Below are 19,560 nucleotides of genomic sequence, written 5' to 3' on the forward strand. Positions count from 1 at the left end.
GCGCTCTTTTGGGACTGGCCTTTGTGCCGGCGCGCTGGCTATTTGTGAACCGGTTCGAGTGCGCTAGGAAGTGGGTCGCCACAACTGTACTCTTTTTCCATAGATGCTGCCTGGCCTGCTGAGTTCCTCCAGCATTTTGAGTGTGTTGCAATTATCTCTCATTGTCCATTTTTGATGAGATGGCTTCAAAAAACATGACCATTTGTTGTATCTGGAGCAGCGTTTTCTAAACTTTTCCAGTTGCCAGCATAATTTACCATTCTTTTTCAAGGCATACTTGCATCTTCTTTCTATTGCTTTATTTACAGCTGCATTGTTATTGCAGTTCTTATATGAAATTTATTATTGGCTGAATATATCAAGCAAGCTTAATGAGATGGTATTTCTGTAATTTTTCACTCAAATAATTGGGCTTATTCTAGGGTGTGTGGAAGGTAGCCTGATCATTAAAAAAATGTCATCTACTACTGTACAGAGAGGTCATCCTAACAACCAAACAAGACTTAACCTGTTTCTCTGTTTCTTTGAGTTGTATGAAAGTCTGAAGGTAATCATTAGTTGAAATGTTATTTACCAAGCTTATCTGACTATATCAAATTAGTAGTCACAGAGTCCCTAGACACTGCGGCTATTACTGAAGCAAGCTGTTTAGCTAAATGAAGAGTTGTAACCTCATTGAACATTCAGCTGGCGCACTGCAGAGTGTTGCTGCAGGCCTCAGATAATAATTAATTACTCACACCTCTGATTAGAATAGTACGAGCGATAGGTTGAGTCACTGTTAGGCACAGAAATGCTTTTCAAGCATTGGACAATCTGCTATTTAAAAAAACTTCAATGAATATTTTTATGCCATTAATAAAACAAAACCCTGAAACACAAATCACTCTGGTTCTTGTCTAGTGCAATGAAATGACCCTAAGTTACAGTGCAGGAAAAACTTGCATTAAAGGCTGAGGTTAATTGGTTGTAACTTAAATATTTGTTCTTCGTGAAAGAGTAGAGTGTTAATCAGATTTTATTTTCCTCAGCCACTGGATGTACATTATTTTCAATTCCACTCTCTTTCAATCATATTTCTGAATCTCTTTATCTGTTTTTTTTTGGCCCACAGCTGAGAGGCAAAGGCGATGACTACATCCCTGATCTTTGCCAGTGGTGCTAGGTAGTTGCTGCTACAAAACACAAGACAACTTGACAATAAAACGATAAAATATAGGAGCAGAATTAGGCCATTTGGCCTGTCAAGTCTGCTCTGCCATTTCAACATGGTTGAACCTTTTCCCTCAACCCCAAACTCCTCCCTTCTCCATGTATTCCTTAATGCCCTGACTAATCAAGAATCTGTCAATCTTCTGCCTTACGTATACCCAATGACTTGGTCTCCATAACTGCCTGTGGCAGTGAATTCCACCATCTTTGGGCTAAATAAATTCCTCATCTCCATTCTAAACGGACACCCCTCTATTCTGAGCCTTGTTTCTGATGCGATAATCCTTTCAATATTCCCCTCCTGAGTGGAAGAATGGTGAATGATGGCTTCATAGAATCATAAAATAGTTACAGTACATACTGGAGAGATCTCTTACCCTGTTGGTCATGAACATTAGTTAAAATTGGTGTCATCTACTGCTCTGCCAGCATACTCATAGAGTTAAACTGTCATAGAAGATAGAAACAGGTCCTTGGTCCCACCAAGTCCACACCAACCATTCACACTAATGCTACATTAATCTCACTTTGTTTGTGCTCCCCAATTCTTGGATTCTACACTAGGCGAATTAGCCTAACCCATTTGGGAGGAAGTTGGAGTATCTGGGGGGGGGGGGGAACCACATAGTAAGAGGGGGAATGTGCAGACTCCACACAGAGAGACCCGAGGTCAAAATTGAACCCAAGTCTCTGGCATTTTAAGTCCGTGATTTCACTAACCGCGCCACAGTCAGTGTCGCAGTGATTATGATAGGATTCATATTTCTTGCCTCCTGCTAGAGATGCTGCAGTGCTCACAGATGACCCATGGAGCACAGATTTCCCAGTTCTCTGGAGCTCCTGAGCCTGTGCTGGATTAAGGCCTGTGAAAGGGAGACATTAGCTCCCAGGAGAAAGCTAGCGGTTGTATTTTTTTCATTGACATGCTTTGATTGTAATTGAGTTTTAGTGCTATCTTTTAATGTTTGGCTTTATAAATACCAAAAAAAAATTGGATTTTTTTTTTATTATGTACCCTGACCACTAATAAAAGATTGAGGTGACAAAGACATTTATGGTCTTGATCGCACTGACACACTCAACAGGAAAGAAGGGGTAGTGGAGCCTTAGAGCTGTCCATGGTCCTGAGAGTTCAGCCATCTGTCTGTGCCGGGATGGCCCTTTTGCTAGGAGCTGTGAAAGAATTGCAATAAATTTCCAAGCCACAACTTTGTGGAAATTTATGTGTTAGCTTGTACTACTGCACCCTTGAACAGAAGTTTCAAACCTCAGAAATGCAAACGGATGTGGGAGTCCTCATTCAAGACTCCCAGAATTTACAGGTGGAGTCTGTGGTAAAGAAGGCAAATGCAGTGTTGGCATTTATTTCAAGGGGAATAGAATATAAAAGCAAGGAGATAATGCTAAGGCTTTATAAGACACTAGTCAGGCCACACTTGGAGTATTGTCAACAGTTTTGGGCCCCATATCTCAGAAAGGATGTGTTGTTATTGGAGAAAATCCAGAGGAGGTTCACAAGGATTATTCTGAGATTGAAGGGGTTAACATATAATTGGCATTGGGCCTGTACTCACTGGAATTTAGTAGAATGCGGGGGGATCTCATTGAAACTTACCAAATGTTGAAAGGACTAGATCAGGTGGATGTGGAGAGGATGTTTCCTCTGGTGGGGTTATCCAGAACTAGAGGGCACAGCTTCAAAATTGAGGGGTGATCTTTTAGAACAGAGGTGGGGCAAACTTTTTTTTTAGCCAGAGAGTAGTGAATCTGTGGAATGCTGTGCCACAGACAGCGGTGGAGGCCAGGTCTGTGGGTATGTTTAAGGCAGAAGTTGGTAGTTTCCTGATCGGTCAGGGCATCAATGGATAGGTGTATGGGGTTGAGTGGGATCTGGGATCAGCCATGATAGAATGGCAGAGAAGACTAGATGGGCTGAATGGCATAATTCTAGTGATAATGTTCTTCTTCATTGTAAGAGTCCCTGGCTGGTCCAAAGCATTGCAAAATAAATGCAGCTGCAAAATAAAATAGTAAACTTAATGAAGAAATGTGTGTGTATTGGCACATCCCACAAACATTTCTTTAGGAATTTATATTTTTGAAAAGTTATAATTTTTTTGGTTAAAATATCTATTTTATTTTCAACTCTTCAGTAAATGAAGTCATCCTTGCTGCACAAAGTTGGACCAATATAACATTTGTGTAAAGACTGATTAATGCAAATACAGTTTGTGTTACGTAAGTGCCAGGTGAATGGCTGAGACCAGCTAGAAATCGTCTGTCATCTTACTGTCAATACTCAGTGGGATTACCATTGCAAATACCCCATTCTTAATTAGACCTTTGTAGCCACACTTAATTACTGTGGCTATGAGGGCAGATAAAAGGCTTGGGTATCCTGTGGAGGTGACTCACATCTGAATACCCCAAATCTTAACAGCATTTGCAGAGCAGGCGTGTGATGGAATAATTGCCACTTGCCTTAATGAGTAATGTTTCAATAATACCCAAGAAACTCAACATCAACCAGGACAAAGCATCTCCCTTCCTTGCACTTCCTTACATCTACAACCTTTATCAATCATTCCCAACAATACTGGCACACCGTGGTTGCATTGTACACCATCCACAAATTGCACTACAATTGCTGGTTGAGACTACTCCAGCAGCATCTGGTAGAGCTTCACCCCTGGAAGTTCCATGGTGTAGCAGCATAAGCTTCCACGTAAACTTACACAAAGTTGTGGCTTGCAAAGTTATTGCAATCCTTTCACTGTTCCGAGTTTTAAATCTAGGAATTCCCCACCCAGCAGCAGTGAGGGAATATCTTCACTACAGGACTGAAGTAGTGATGGATCAAGGAAACAGATCATCACTATCACCAGCCCCTCAAGCATTATCAGAAATGCATTTAGCCAACAGATAAATAAACATTAAGGTATACAATTAAACATAGCACTAACATTTGCTTTTCTCATTGAAATCTTTGGAGATATAAGTGTGCAAGCTTCTGTGGATTGAAAATTTCTGTCTGTAAATCCAGTACATGAGCTAACCCGTTCAAAGTAAATTTATCAAAGTACATATATGTCACCATATACTACTCTGAGTTTCATTTTCTGGATTTCACAGTAAGTATAAAGAAATACAATTGACTTAGTTAAAACAAAAACAGCACTCAAAAAAGATGGACTAGTAACTAATAAGCAAGACAATAAACTATGCAAATACAAAAAAGAAAGAATAACTAAATTATTCGTTAAATTTAAACAAAAGAAAGAAAACTAAACTAGAAAAGAATAAATAACTAAGTGGATGAGCTTAGAGCGTGGATCGGTACTTGGAGCTATGATGTTGTGGCCATTACAGAGACTTGGATGGCTCAGGGGCAGGAATGGTTACTTAGAGTGCCAGGCTTTAGATGTTTCAGAAAGGACAGGGAGGGAGGCAAAAGAGGTGGGGGCGTGGCACTGCTGATCAGAGAAAGTGTCATGGCTGCAGAAAACGAGGAAGTCATAGAGGGATTGTCTACAGAGTCTCTCTGGGTGGAAGCTAGAAATATGAAGATGTCAATAACTAGTGGGTGTTTTTATTTTATAAACCACCCAATAGTAACAGGGACATCGAGGAGCAGATAGGGAGACAGATTCTGGGAAGGTGTAATAATAACAGGGTTGTCGTGGTGGGAGATTTTAATTTCCCAAGTATTGATTGGCATCTCCTTAGAGTGAGGGGTTTAAATGGGGTGGAGTTTGTTAGGTGTGCTCAGGAAGGTTCCTTGACACAATATGTAGATAAGCCTATAAGAGGAGAGGCTATACTTGATCTGGTATTGGGAAATGAACCTGGTCAAGAGTCAGGTCTCTCAGTGGGAAAGCATTTTGGAGATAGTGATCACAATTCTATCTCCTTTACCATAGCATTGGAGAGGGATAGGAACAGACAAGTTAGGAAAGTGTTTAATTGGAGTAAGAGGAAATATGAATCTATCAAGCAGGAACTTGGAAGCATAAATTGGGTAAAAAATGATCTCACGAATTTATGGCAGAAATATGGCAAATCTTCAGGGGATATTTGCGTGGTGTTCTGCATAGGTACTTTCCAATGAGACGGAAAGGATGGTAGGGTACAGGAACCGTGGTGTACAAAGGCTGTTGAAAATCTATTCAGGAAGATGAGAAGAGCTTATAAAAGGTTCAAAAAACTAGGTAATGATAGAGATCTAGAAGATTGTAAGGCTAGCAGGAAGGAGTTTAAGAATGAAATTAGGAGAGCCAGAGGGGCCATGATAAGGCTCTGACAAACAGGGTTAAAGAAACCCCCAAGGCATTCTACAAGTATGTGAAAAGCAAGAGGATATGATGTGAGAGAATAGCACCAATCATGTGTGACAGTGGAAAAGTGGGTATGGAACCGGAGGAGATAGCAGAGGTACTTAATGAATACTTTGCTTCAGTATTCTCTACGGAAAAGGATCTTGGAGATTGCAGGGTTGACTTGCAGTGGATTGAAAAGTTTGAGCGTATAGACATTAAGAAAGAGGATGCGCTGGAGCTTTTGGAAAGCATCAAGTTGGATAAGTCTCTGGGAACGGACCATATGTACTCCAGGCTACTGCGGGAGGTGAGAGAGGAGATTGCTGAGCCTCTGACAATGATCTTTGCATCATCAATGGGGACGGGAGAGGTTTGGGAGGATTGGTGGGTTGTAGATGTTTCCTTATTGAAGAAAGGGAGTAGAGATAGCCCAGGAAATTATAGACCAGTGAGTCTTAACTTCAGTGGTTGGTAAGTTGATGGAAAAGATCCTGAGAGGCAGGATAATGATCAGGAATGGTCAGCATAGCTTTGTCAAAGGTAGGTCATGCCTTTCAAGCCTGATTGAATTTTTTGAGGATGTGACTAAACACATTGATGAAGGGAGAGCAGTAGATGTAGTGTATATGGATTTCATCAAGGCATTTGATAAGGTACCCCATGCAAGGTTTATTGAGAAAGTAAGGAGGCATGGGATCCAAGGGGACTTTGCTTTGTGGATCCGGAATTGGCTTGCCCACAGAAAGCAAAGAGGTTGTAGACACGTCATATTCTGCATGGAGGTCAGTCGCCAGTGGTGTGCCTCAGGGATCTCTTCTGGGTCCCCTTCTGTTTGTGATTTTTATAAATGACCTGGATAAGGAAGTGGAGGGATGGATTAGTAAGTTTGCTGTTGACACAAAGGTTGGGGGTGTTGTGGATCGTGTGGAGGCCGTCAGAGGTTTCAGCGGGATATCAGTGGGATGCAGAACTGGGCTGAGAAGTGGCAGATGGAGTTCAACTCAGATAAGTGTAAGGTGGTTTATTTTGGTAGATCAATTATGATGGCAGAACATAGTATTAATGGTAAGACTCTTGGCAGTGTGGAGGATCAGAGGGATCTTGGGATTCAAGTCCATAGGACACTCAAAGCTGCAGCACAGGTTGACTCTGTGGTTAAGAAGGCATATGGTGAATTGACCTTCATCATGGGATTGGGTTTAAGAGTCGAGAGGTAATGTTACAGCTATATAGGTCCCTGGTGTCCTGTGCTCAGTTCTGGTCACCTCACTACAGGAAGGATGTGGAAACCATAGAAAGAGTGCAGAGGAGATTTACAAGGATGTTGCCTGGATTGGGGAGCATGGTTTATGAGAATAGGTTGAGTGAACTTGGCCTTTTCTCCTTGGAGCGGCGGAGGATGAGAGGTGCTCTGATAGAGGTGTATAAGACGGAGAGAGGCAGTGATTGTGTGGGTAGTCAGGGACTTTTTCTCAGGGCTAAAATGGCTAACTCAGGAGGGCATAGTTTTCAGGTGCTTGGAAGTAGGTATAGAGGAGATGTCGGGGCTAAGTTTTTTTATGCAGAGAGTGCATGGAATGGGCTGCCAGCGATGGTGGTGGAAGTAGATACTGTAGGGTCTTTTAAGGGTCTCCTGAATAGGTACATGGAGCTTAGAAAAATAGAGAGCTATGGGTAACCCTAGGTAATTTCTAAAGTAAGTACATGTTCGGCAAAGCATTGTGGGTCGTAGGGTCTTTATTTTGCTGTAGGGTTTCTATGTTTCTCTATCTAAGTAATAAGAATAAATCAATAAGCAATAAATATTGAGAACATGAGTTGTAGTATCCTTGAAAGTGAGTCAGTAGGTTGTGGAATCAGTTCAGTGATTGGGCAAGTGAAGTTGAGCGATGTTATCCCCTCCATGGTTTAGGAGACTGATGGTTGAAGGGTAATACTTCAACACCTTGCCCTACTGTCCTGTTTATTATTTATTGTAATGCCTGCACTGTTTTTGTGCACTTTGTGCAGTCCAGTGTAGGTCTGTAGTCTAGTGTAGCTTTCTCTTTTTTTATTACGTAGTTCAGTCTAGTTTTTTGTGCTGTGTCATATAACACCATGGTCCTGAAAAACGTTGTCTCATTTTTACTATGCTCTGTACCAGCAGTTATGGTCAAAATGACAATAAAGTTGACTTGAATAACTGTTCCTGAATCTAGTGATGTGTGACCTGAGGCACCTGTGCGTCCTTCCTGATAGCAACAGTGAGAAGAGAGCATGACTTAGATGGTGGGGGTTTTTAATGATGGATGCTGCTTTCCTGGGACAGTGTTCCTTGTAGGTTTTCTCAATGGTTGGGAGGGGTTTTCCTGTAATGGATTGGGCTGTATCTACTAATTATTGTATGTTTTCCTTTCAAGGGCATTGGTATTTCCATACTAGGACGTCATGCAACCAGTCAGTATACTCTCTACTATGCATCCATAGAAATTTGTCAAAGTTTTATTTGAATTGCCAAATCTTTGCAAACTTGTAAGAAAGTAGAGATGCTGCTGTGTCTTGTAATGGTACTTATGTGCAGGACCCATGACAGATCCTTGAAATGAGAACACAGAGGAATTTAAAGCAGCTGACCCTCTCCACCTCTGATCCCCTGACTGGCTCACTAATCTCCTTTTTCCTCCTCCTGTAGTCAGTAACCAGCTCTTTGGTTTTAGTAATATTGGGTGAGAAGTTGTTGTTGTTGTGGCACCGTTCAGCCAGATTTTCAGTCTCCCTCCTATATGCTAATTATGTATAATCCTTTATAATCCTAATCCTATATAACAGTGGTGTTGTCAGCAAACATAAATATGGCATTGGAGCTGTGCTTAACCTCACAATCATAAGTATAAAGTGAGTAGAATAGGGGGCTAGGCACACCCCCTTGTGGTGCACCTGTGCTGATGGAGATTGTGGAGGAGGTGTTGTTGCCAATCTGAACTGACTAGAGTCTGCAAGTGAGGAAATCAAGGATCCAGTTGCATGAGGAGGTATTGAGGCTCAGATCTTGGTGCTCATTGATTAGTTTTGCGTGGATGATAGTGTTGAATGCAAACCAGTAGTCAATGAAGAGCATCCTGATGTTTGCATTGTGACTGTCCAGATGTTCTAGGGTTGAGTGAAGAACCAATGTGTGGACCTATTGTGCCAGTAGGCAAATTAAAGTGGATCCATGTCATTTCTCAGGCAGGAGTTCATATGTTTCATCATGAACCTCTCAAAACACTGTTATCATGTGTGTAAGTGCTACTGGCCATAGCCATTGAGGCAGGTTACCAGGTTCTTCTCGGACAATGGTAAAATTGAAGCCTGCTTGAATCAAGTCGTTATCTCAGACTGCTGAAGTGAGAGGTTAAAGGTATCAGTAAACATTCCAGCCAGTTGATTACTACAGGTCTTCAGCTTTTGGCCAGATGCTTTTCACCCCGAAGAATGCTCTCCCGCGGCTGCAGACTGATATCACAAGGTTGTTGGGGTCCTGTTAATTTTTACCGGATGTTTAAAACTACACTTGTTTATATTTCTCCAACTTCCTCGATGAAATTGTATAATAGTAGTTCCATTCATTTAGAATGCAAATTGTCAATTTACAATAAATTACATGATCTAATACTCCTTATTAGATTCTAGAATTGTTGGAAAAGTTAATTAGAAACTTCAGGAAATAATAATGTATTTAATCTTTTCCATTAGGATGACATTACCTTTCTATCAGACCTGAAGCAGATTTGACTTAAAAGCCAAACAATTCCTTAGGCATTTCAGCTTCAAATGGTGTCAAAAGATGTTAATTGAAAGAGAATTTGAAAAGTCTCCTCTCAAAATGTATAGAGAGCTAAATTAAACCGAAACATCATTGTCTCTTATCTGGATTTCTATAAATCTTTAACAGCAATTCGTGACGTGTTTATCATAAGTTCTCATGAAAGGTGGAATTTAATCTACATGGTTCAGCTTCACACTGATTAATGCATATTAAGTTATTTAATAATCCATACATCAGTCCTCTTAGGAAAGGTGAAACATGCCCATTAAGCATTAGTAAACCAATTCTTAAGAAATATGTAGTTGAGTGGCAGCTGACCCTCTTTCTGATCATTTGACTGGGGAGATTCTGATTGCCCATTCTTTTTAGTTCTATCATTGACATTTTGGGACTTGCCTTTTGGAATCTCTCTATTTGAAACCAGAGAATACATTTATCAAGAATAGTGGCCCATTTAATTAGGCCATTGGTTAATTGGGATTGCCTCTTATTTGGAGCAAATCTTAAAGAATTAAAAACTAATTTATACAATAGTTGGGATTCCATTCATCTATTTGGTACACTCTATCTCCTAACTGGGACAGGAGTTAGGACTGTTGCTGAACTAGCGTCAGTTGCATGAACTTGTGTGTGGCCAGTGGCAGTGCTGGCTGAGAGAGGTCGATGGAGGCTTGTTATTCTTAGTTAATCGCTATGGAGAAGAGGAGATGAATGAGGGCAAGCACTGTGAGACATGTAGTAGCACTTTTGGAAATCTGAAGTAAGATAGACCATTAGAAATGTGCTGCCCAGCCTCTGGATACCTGTGGAAGGAGTAAAATTAAAGTTGATGACCTTTCATCAGAAATGTTTATTTTCAATAATGTTTCTGGTATTATGAACATTACCCTGCATTATTTTGAATTCTGTTTCTGAATTGATAGTAAATCTATGAAGCTTTAATTGTACAAATTAATTGTTAACTTTCCTGCTTCTATTCAGGTTAGCATGCCTAAATGTTGATATCCCATGAGTGGGAGATTAATCTCCCGTCTGTCTTTGTGTGGGTGGATGGTGGGGAGAGTGAGGGGTTAGAATGATTGGAGATGTGAGAAACAGATGGCAAAGAATAGGTCCTACTCTGTCCATTATGTGATTTAGGGATTAAATGGAACAAGAAATTAGAAGCATTCTAGACTCATCAGCTTCATTAATCGTGTACAACAGCTCTGATGAGATTTTTAGATACATATTATTTCTTGGGTTTTTAAAGCATGCAAATACAAATTAATTTGGTGCCATCCAAATGGGTTTTTTTAAATCTTGACAATCATCCAGTAATACTGTACATCTGTTAGCGTGGACATGTACGTACTAACTCCTGTCATTAATCCTACCGTTGTTCTCTAATGGAGAAAGCTATTGAAGATTGTCAGCTGCCATGTACCGTTTGTAGTTTTATTGGAAATTCAGCCTTTGAAACTCTGGTTAGATCACAGCAGGCATATTGTGTTCAGTTCTGGCCACCTCATTATAGGAAAGATGTGGAAGCTTAAGAAAGGGTGCAGGAGTCTGGAATAGAGGTCAGTCCTCATGAGGAATAAGTTGAGTGAGCTAGGGCTTTTCTCTTTGGAGAGGAGGAGCTTGAGAGTTGACTTGATAGAGGTGTGCAAGATGATAATAGGCATAGATAACAGTGGGTAACCAGACACTATTTTTCCAGTGTTAAAATGGCTAATACAAAGGGATAGAACTTCAAGGAGGAAAGTGTGTGTGTGTGTGTGTGTGGGTGTAGTGTCAGAGATAGTTCTTTACTGAGTGGTAGGTGAGTAAGCACTGGTAGAGGCAGATATTTTACTGGTGTTTAAGAGACTTAGATAAATGAAAGAAAAATGGAGAACTATGTGGGGGAGAAAAGTTAGATTGATATCGGGGTAGGTTGAAGGATTGGTATGACATGTGGGCCAAAGAGCATGTATTGAGATGTATCTTTCTATGTTTTGTGAAATATTCTCTTGAAAGTTTTCAAATTATGGTTATCACAAATATCTTTTTTGTCACCCTGCCCCCCCCCCCCCCCCCCCCCCCAGTGTGCAGGAGAATTGGGAGAAGAATATTGGTGTGCACTGCATGATCTTCCCAGCGAGCACCTGTCTGGAGCTGTTACTCATACTAGCATCCTCAACTGCCTCTCTCCCTCCATCCCTGCAGAATTTGAATTCATTCAAGGTACGTGTTATTGTTTGAGGCAAACAATTCGTGTTGTTTTCAATAAAGCTGACAGAGCTGTGTTGTCCTAATAGCTCAGTGGTTGTGTGTGTTGCTAGCTGAGCTGTCAGTACATCTCCAAGTCTCAGTCTGTGTTAAATTTAGAAAAAGCAGAAACTGCTGATGAAAGTGTGTGTGTGTGTGTTTTAATAGTAAAAGGTGGCGTGCTTTTTGTGCATTGGAACATCAGAATTAGGAGATATAGGCTAAGTGGCTGTTTAAGCTTCGTTCTACCATTCAACAATATCACAAACAATCTTTAACCTCAACCATAGTTTGCTGCATAGAACAGTACAGGTAGTCCCCGAGTTATGAACGTCTGACTTATGAACAACTCGTACTTATGAACCGATGAAGGAGAACGCCATCCGCCATTTTAAGTCGGATCATGACGCTGTCCGCCATTTTAAGTCATTGCAGTTGACACTGTGTTGAGTGTGTAACTTTGTATTTGGTTTAAATTTTTCTTAGCAAGATTCACCCTCACCCTGCCCCCCCCCTTCTAGTCAGCTGGTGGTGCCGTGAGATAAGGAGATCAGTGCCGGGCTCGAGAACGGAGGTTCCCGAGTTCGATCAAGTGACCTAGCGCACGGGGTTGATGTCGAGCTTGCAACTCGGCCTCGTAAAACAAAAAACACTACCACCTTCAGTTTAAATTCCCACACGGAATATTAAGGAGGATCAAATACCCAAACCCAGCACAGCCCCCACTTGTCCCATTTAACCTGTTTCAGTGTGGTGGACTTTAGGACCCGGGGAATTCAGTGCAGTGGTCCTTAGGACCTGGCAGAGCTCAAGACCCGCCACCCGCTGTGTTTCTGTTCAGTTGACGGGAAGTGAACACGATTGAAAATAAAGTGGAAATAATAAAGTGTTTGGAAAGAGGTGAAGCATCATTGGTCATTGGAAAAGCGTTAGGCTATGGTCGGTCAACGATCGGAACAATTTTAAAGGATAAAGTGAGAATAATGGAGCATGTGAAAAGCACAGCCCTGATGAAAGCTACAGTTATTACTAAGCAATGCAGTGGTTTAATTATTGGAATACATATGTTTCTTAAGTGTTTTATATGCATAGAAAGGTAAAGTATATACTATATACTAAGACAAACGTTTGACTAACTGACGCTAAATAATACCGGATGTACTTGTTTCGACTTACGTACAAATCCGACTTAAAGACGGACTCAGGAACAGAACTCGTTCGTAACCCGGGGACTGCCTGTACAGGCTCTTTTGCTCACAGTGTTGTACTGACCTTTTAACCTACTCTAAGACCCAGTTAACCCTTTCCTCCTACATAGTCTTCCATTTTTCTTTCATCCATGTGCCTAAGAGTGTCTTAAATGTCCCAACGTATCTGTCTGTATCACGACTCCTTGCGGTGTGTTCCACGCACCCATCAATCTCGGTGTTTTAAAAAAAATCTATGCCTGACATCTCCCTTGTACTTAAACAACCTTAAAATTATGTCCTCTTATAGTAACCATTGCCACCCTGGGAGAAAGGCGCTGGCTATCCTTTCTGTTATATCTCTTCGTGTCTTATCAAGTCACCTGTTATCCTCCTCTACTTCAAAGAGAAAAGCATTATCTTGCTCAGCCTTTCTTCATAGGACATGCTCTCTTATCTAGGCAACATCATGGTAAATCTTCTCTGCGATGAAGCTTCCACATCTTTCCTTTATTGAGGCAAGCAGAACTGAACACAATACTCAAAGTGTGACATCTCCATCCATTTGATTTCTTTAATATCTCGTAGTCCAATGATACCTGTTTTGTATCCCAACATTGACTGAGGCTTTACAGCCCTCTCGACTAAAGGATTTCAAAAATTCACCATCCTCTGAAGAAATGTCTCCTCAGTACACTCCTAAGTAGGCTGTTCTTTATTTTGAGACAGAGGCCCCCTGAACAAAGCTCTCAGCCAAGGAGAACATCCTGTCTGTCTTGAAAGAACCATATGTATTTTAATGAGATCACCTCTCAATCCTTTTACACTCTAGAGAATACAGAAGCACCCTACTCAATCTGCCCTTCCCAGGAACCAGCCAAGTAAATCTTGCTGCACTGCCTCTATAATAGTGTTTTTCAGTTTTTTAGGTTAAGGAAACCAAAACTGTATGGTGCACTCCAAGTTAAAGCACTATATAACTGTCATTGTTACTCTTTGTATTCAAATCTTCTTTCACGAAAGCTGAATGTACCATTTGCTTTCCTGGGCACGTGGGTGTTGAGTGGCGACCAGGGTCAACCTTGACAGTCAGGTGGTCAGCGTTAAATGTCATTGAAGCCAGTTTGTTTGAACACAGCCATAAGCATTATAGTACTAGTGGCTGTTACCACTGCTTCAAGAAGGATTGGTGATGGCAAAAGTGAAAACGGGGAGGGGGGGGGGGAATGGTGAATAGCAAAACGCAGTGCATGATAGTGTTTTGAATGATTGTCATCACTGTTTACATCAACTTGCATTTTTAAATGGAGTCAAACTCTAGCAAGCAACATTTAGCTGAAGAACCTGAAAACAGACAGCTAAAACTGGAGGTTATTTAGGACTGTATAAATAGGTAAAAAAAAATAGAGGGGCCTAACATGGAGATTCTAGAATTATAGATCTTAATAAGAATTTAAATAAAAATCTGTCAAACTGCAGTGGAGGAGTAGACCTTCCAAACTTGTCAAAGCAGTAAAGGCAAAGAGGAACATTAATAACTGTGCTTGTGCATTCCTCACTGCCGTGCTTCCACACCGGCTGTACACATAAACTGACTGATTGAATAATGGAAACCTCTACTCAATATGGGATTGAAATGGTACTTACTGTCCTTGGCAACTGATAAAGTTATTTTCAGTGGCTATGAAAGAGATGTGACAAAGATTCAGATTTGATGTATGGAAACAAACAAACTCTCTTCCAAGAGATCTTTTACTAAGATAGATAAAAATACCTCTCTTATTAATTCTATTGGAAGCATTCTGATGGTGAATAACTGTGTGCATCATCCTGGGACGGACAGTGACTGGGTCTCTGCACCCATCATCCTGGGACGGACAGTGATTGGGTCTCTGCACCCATCATCCTGGGACGGACAGTGACTGGGTCCCTGCACCCATCATCCTGGGACGGACAGTGACTGGGTCTCTGCACCCATCATCCTGGGACGGACAGTGATTGGGTCTCTGCACACATCATCCTGGGACGAACAGTGACTGGGTCTCTGCACCCATCATCCTGGGACGAACAGTGACTGGGTCTCTGCACCCATCATCCTGGGACGGACAGTGGCTGGGTCCCTGCACCCATCATCCTGGGACGGACAGTGACTGGGTCCCTGCACACATCATCCTGGGACGGACAGTGACTGGGTCCCTGCACCCATCATCCTGGGACGGACAGTGACTGGGTCCCTGCACACATCATCCTGGGACTGACAGTGACTGGGTCCCTGCACCCATCATCCTGCGACTGACAGTGACTGGGTCCCTGCACCCATCATCCTGGGACGGACAGTGACTGGGTCCCTGCACACATCATCCTGGGACGGACAGTGACTGGGTCCCTGCACACATCATCCTGGGACTGACAGTGACTGGGTCCCTGCCCACATCATCCTGGGACTGACAGTGACTGGGTCCCTGCACACATCATCCTGGGACGGACAGTGACTGGGTCCCTGCACACATCATCCTGGGACGTACAGTGACTGGGTCCCTGCACACATCATCCTGGGACGGACAGTGGCTGGGTCCCTGCACACATCATCCTGGGACTGACAGTGACTGGTTCCCTGCACACATCATCCTGGGACTGACAGTGACTGGGTCCCTGCACACATCATCCTGGGACGGACAGTGACTGGGTCCCTGCACACATCATCCTGGGACGGACAGTGACTGGGTCCCTGCACACATCATCCTGGGACGTACAGTGACTGGGTCCCTGCACACATCATCCTGGGACGGACAGTGGCTGGGTCCCTGCACACATCATCCTGGGACTGACAGTGACTGGTTCCCTGCACACATCATCCTGGGACTGACAGTGACTGGGTCCCTGCACACATCATCCTGGGACGGACAGTGACTGGGTCCCTGCACACATCATCCTGGGACGGACAGTGACTGGGTCCCTGCACACATCATCCTGGGACTGACAGTGACTGGGTCCCTGCACACATCATCCTGGGACTGACAGTGACTGGGTCCCTGCACACATCATCCTGGGACTGACAGTGACTGGGTCCCTGCACACATCATCCTGGGACTGACAGTGACTGGGTCCCTGCACACATCATCCTGGGACGGATAGTGACTGGGTCCCTGCACACATCATCCCTGGGACGGTCAGTGACTGGGTCCCTGCACACATCATCCTGGGACGGATAGTGACTGGGTCCCTGCACCCATCATCCTGGGACTGACAGTGACTGGGTCTCTGCTCCCATCATCCTGGGACGGACAGTGACTGGGTCCTTGCACACATCATCCCTGGGACGGTCAGTGACTCGGTCTCTGCACACATTGTCTCTGGGACTGACAGTGACTGGGTCTCTGCACCCATCGTCCTGGGACGGACAGTGACTGGGTCCCTGCACACATCATCCCTGGGACGGTCAGTGACTGGGTCCCCGCACACATCGTCTCTGGGACTGACAGTGACTGGGTCTCTGCACCCATCGTCCTGGGACTGACAGTGACTGGGTCCCTGCACACATCATCTCTGCGACTGACATTGACTGGATCACTGTTCTGATCAGTCTGAGACTGTCAGTGACTGGATCACTGTATTGATCAGTCTGAGAATGCCAGTGACTGGATCACTGTATTGATCAGAATGAGACTGAGTGTGATTGGATCACTGTATTGATCAGAATGATACTGAGAGTGATTGGATCACTGTCTTGATCAGTCTGAGAATGTCAGTGACTGGATCACTGCACACACCAGCCCTGAGACTAACTGGATTGTAGTTATTATTGCAGGTAGATGACCATTAATTAAAAATGGCCATTTTTGGGACAGTCTAGAAAAGCTAGTTAACTGAAATTCTTGAACTAACTGAGATAACGTGTGCAAAACGCTGTCTGTTGAGCTTTATTGGAATAGTGCAGGCCATAATTGATGGAAGCCAGAATGGGAATGGGTTAGGGAGTTAATGCAGGAAGGCAGGAATCATATGACTGCCCTAGCAACTGAATAGAGCTGTTCTTCAAATCTCTCTGACCTCTATTCTCATTTCTCTCGCATTTACATCACCTCCATACAGGCCATCTACAATAACAAAACCTTTCCACCTTCTCACAGTTGTCACTGCTGCCACCACTCGTTTCACCTTCGTTCTCTCTACTTCTTCCCTTTTCCTGAACTTAAAACAGGTTTTAGTTCAAATTACTCCTTGTCCTGGTTAAAGATCATTGACCTGAATTATCAGCTGTGTTTCACTCTCCATGTATGCTGCCTGACTTGCTGAGTGCTTCCAGGATTTTCTTTTGGTACCGTTATTCTTATTGTGGCCTCAATAATTTTTTTAGTGCTCAGTGATCGGTTGACCTGTTCCCTTTGTTGCTATTTAACATCTTTGTTGTCTTCTACACATGATTTTTTGATACACCATGTTAACTGTCCTAGTTACCACTAACTCATTTTCTAGCTTGATGGCCTTCGGTTGCCAGTGGCACTATTAAGAACTCTATAACATAGCTGCCTTTTTAATATGATTTAATATTTTTTATCATGCATCATTCTGATATTTTTCTCTCCTTACACCTCTACAACATGGTGTTTTTTAATGTTTTTGCCAATACTTGTAGATCAAGTTACATTTCTAAAAATGCACAGTTTACCAAGACATTATTTCTAGGCTTCTGTTCACAACAAATTTATCCCTCTCCCCAGTCCTATTGCATTCTATCTATGCAATATCAGATTGCATTTGGAATAATATGCTTAACTTGGACAAGCAGTAAAGCAGGCTTGGCAACACCCCTGTGTGTAGAATTGTTGGCTCTGATGTTGGCTTTTCTGGTGTTGTAGACTCTTAACTGCTTTTCAGGCCCAGAAGGGGAAGCTGAGCAGAGATTGGAGCCTGGGAGTGATTAGGTTGCAGGAGAGTTTGGATCAGGCCCTGGAAAGGTGGGACCTACTTCTCAACAGAGTTGTGGGAGAAGGGAGAATCGCTTCGTAGAGTCATAGAAAAGTACAGCACAGAAGCAGTAAACTGCCTACTCCCATCAACCTGCATCGGGACCACAGCCCTCCATACCCCTACCATCCATGTACCTTACCAAGCTTCTCTTAAACATTGAAATTGAGCTCACAGGCATCGCTTGCACTGGCAGCTCGTTCCACACTCTCATGAACCTTTGAGAGATGAAGTTTCCCCTCATGTTCCCATTAAGCTTTTCACCTTTCATTCTTAACCTATGACCTCTACTTGTCACACTCAATAGGTTAGGCAGGATCTATGAAAAAAAGTGAACAGTTGTTGTTTCAGGTTGAGACCCGCCGACTGTTTACTCTTATCCATAGATGCTGCCTGGCCTGCTGAGTTCCTCCACCATTTTGTGTGTGTTGCTTGGATTTCCAGCGTCTGCAGAATTACTCCTATGTTTGTGACTTCTAGTTGCAGTTCCACCCAGCCTCAGTGAAAAAAGCCTGCTTGCATTTGCCCTAAATATTACCCCATATCATTTTGTATTTCTCTATCCCCTCAATCTTCCACGTTCTAAAGTCCTTGTATGGGAGAAAGCAGTTTCCATCAGCTGCTGGTGTGTGTGCTCACTGAGCCATTGACCAGCATTCAGTTCTGTTATTTGCCTGTTCTCTTTGCTTCAGTTATCAATATAAATAGTTTATGCTTATATGACTGTTTGAATTGCAAATTCAACTTTTGTGATGAGGTACTTCACTTGCAACATAAACTGCTTTACATCATTGATTAATGGAACTGATAGTGTTATGTTAATTTAGATGATACTTCACTCCCATGGTTTGCTTAAAAATTAGATTTTATTATATTAATACTTTGAAAGTGAAATCAATTATCCTACATTACATGGCCATGCCCTCATTATATGAGTGTTTAATAATCGTAATCCTCATACTTCCCTACATATCTTGTTATTTTACATCAAAATTGTTTTTAATTCCTTTTCCCCTGTTATCTTCAAAACTTAATGGGACAGTATTATTGATTGTGCATCTGAAGATAATATGAATCATTCTGGCAATCTACGTGTTCCTCACTGCGGAACTGGTTGTACTTTGCCTCACATTTTTAAATAACGAAATACGAAGAAATTAGAGGATTACTTATTGTCTTTCATTCTTCTGGTGTAATAACAAAAGCATTTCTTTGTTTATACAAAAACAGATAAAAGTCTTAGAGAAGGGTAATCAAAATACCGTAAAGGACAAAGCTGCAGCCTCTCTCATCTATTTAATGAAGAGTAAAATATCACAGCATCCACTACAGTAGCAGAATTTTTTTTTGCAAATATGTAATTTGACTTAATTATCCATGTATGAATAATGACCTTTCTTTTCACTCACAGCATTAGGAGATGCCGTAAATCATATTTTCGTGCCGCAGTGACTCTCACCTTTTTGTTATGCTCAGAACTGTTTTAACCCCATAATAGTTTATAATTGTTTTTTAAAAGGCAAACAACAATCAAGAGAAATGTAATACCTAATGATTTTTGCAGTCGAAGTAGAGGTAGAGAAGGTTTATTGCCACATCCAAGGCTGTCTCAGCTGCTAAAGATTGGGCTTGGTGCCACAGAGAGGGAATGGTGGTTAAGTGTGAGCTCCTACTCTGAAGTACCTTGGAATGCTTAATTGTATTAAGAATATCTAATATAAAACTGAAGGAGCTAAGAGAAAAATGTTAATTGCACAATATAATATATAGTTTCTTAGGCAACAATTAACAGAGATTATTCAGTTATATATTCATAAATTCTTCACATACGCCTTGCCACCACCAAGCTATATTGATG

At 42.2% G+C, this 19,560-nt stretch overlaps 1 protein-coding gene across 1 annotated transcript in view; it reads left to right on the forward strand.

Moving 5' to 3' along the window:
* The window catches only part of ube3d (ubiquitin protein ligase E3D), a 168,089-nt gene that overhangs the window by 96,613 nt on the left and 51,916 nt on the right, over positions 1-19,560 (forward strand). Inside the window, exon 9 of the mRNA XM_073056413.1 lies at positions 11,385-11,523. Within this exon, the coding sequence (XP_072912514.1) occupies positions 11,385-11,523 (139 nt within the window). The remainder of the gene's footprint in view (positions 1-11,384; positions 11,524-19,560) is intronic.

The sequence above is a fragment of the Hemitrygon akajei genome, chromosome 9, assembly GCF_048418815.1.
Source record: "Hemitrygon akajei chromosome 9, sHemAka1.3, whole genome shotgun sequence".
Taxonomy (NCBI): domain Eukaryota; kingdom Metazoa; phylum Chordata; class Chondrichthyes; order Myliobatiformes; family Dasyatidae; genus Hemitrygon; species Hemitrygon akajei.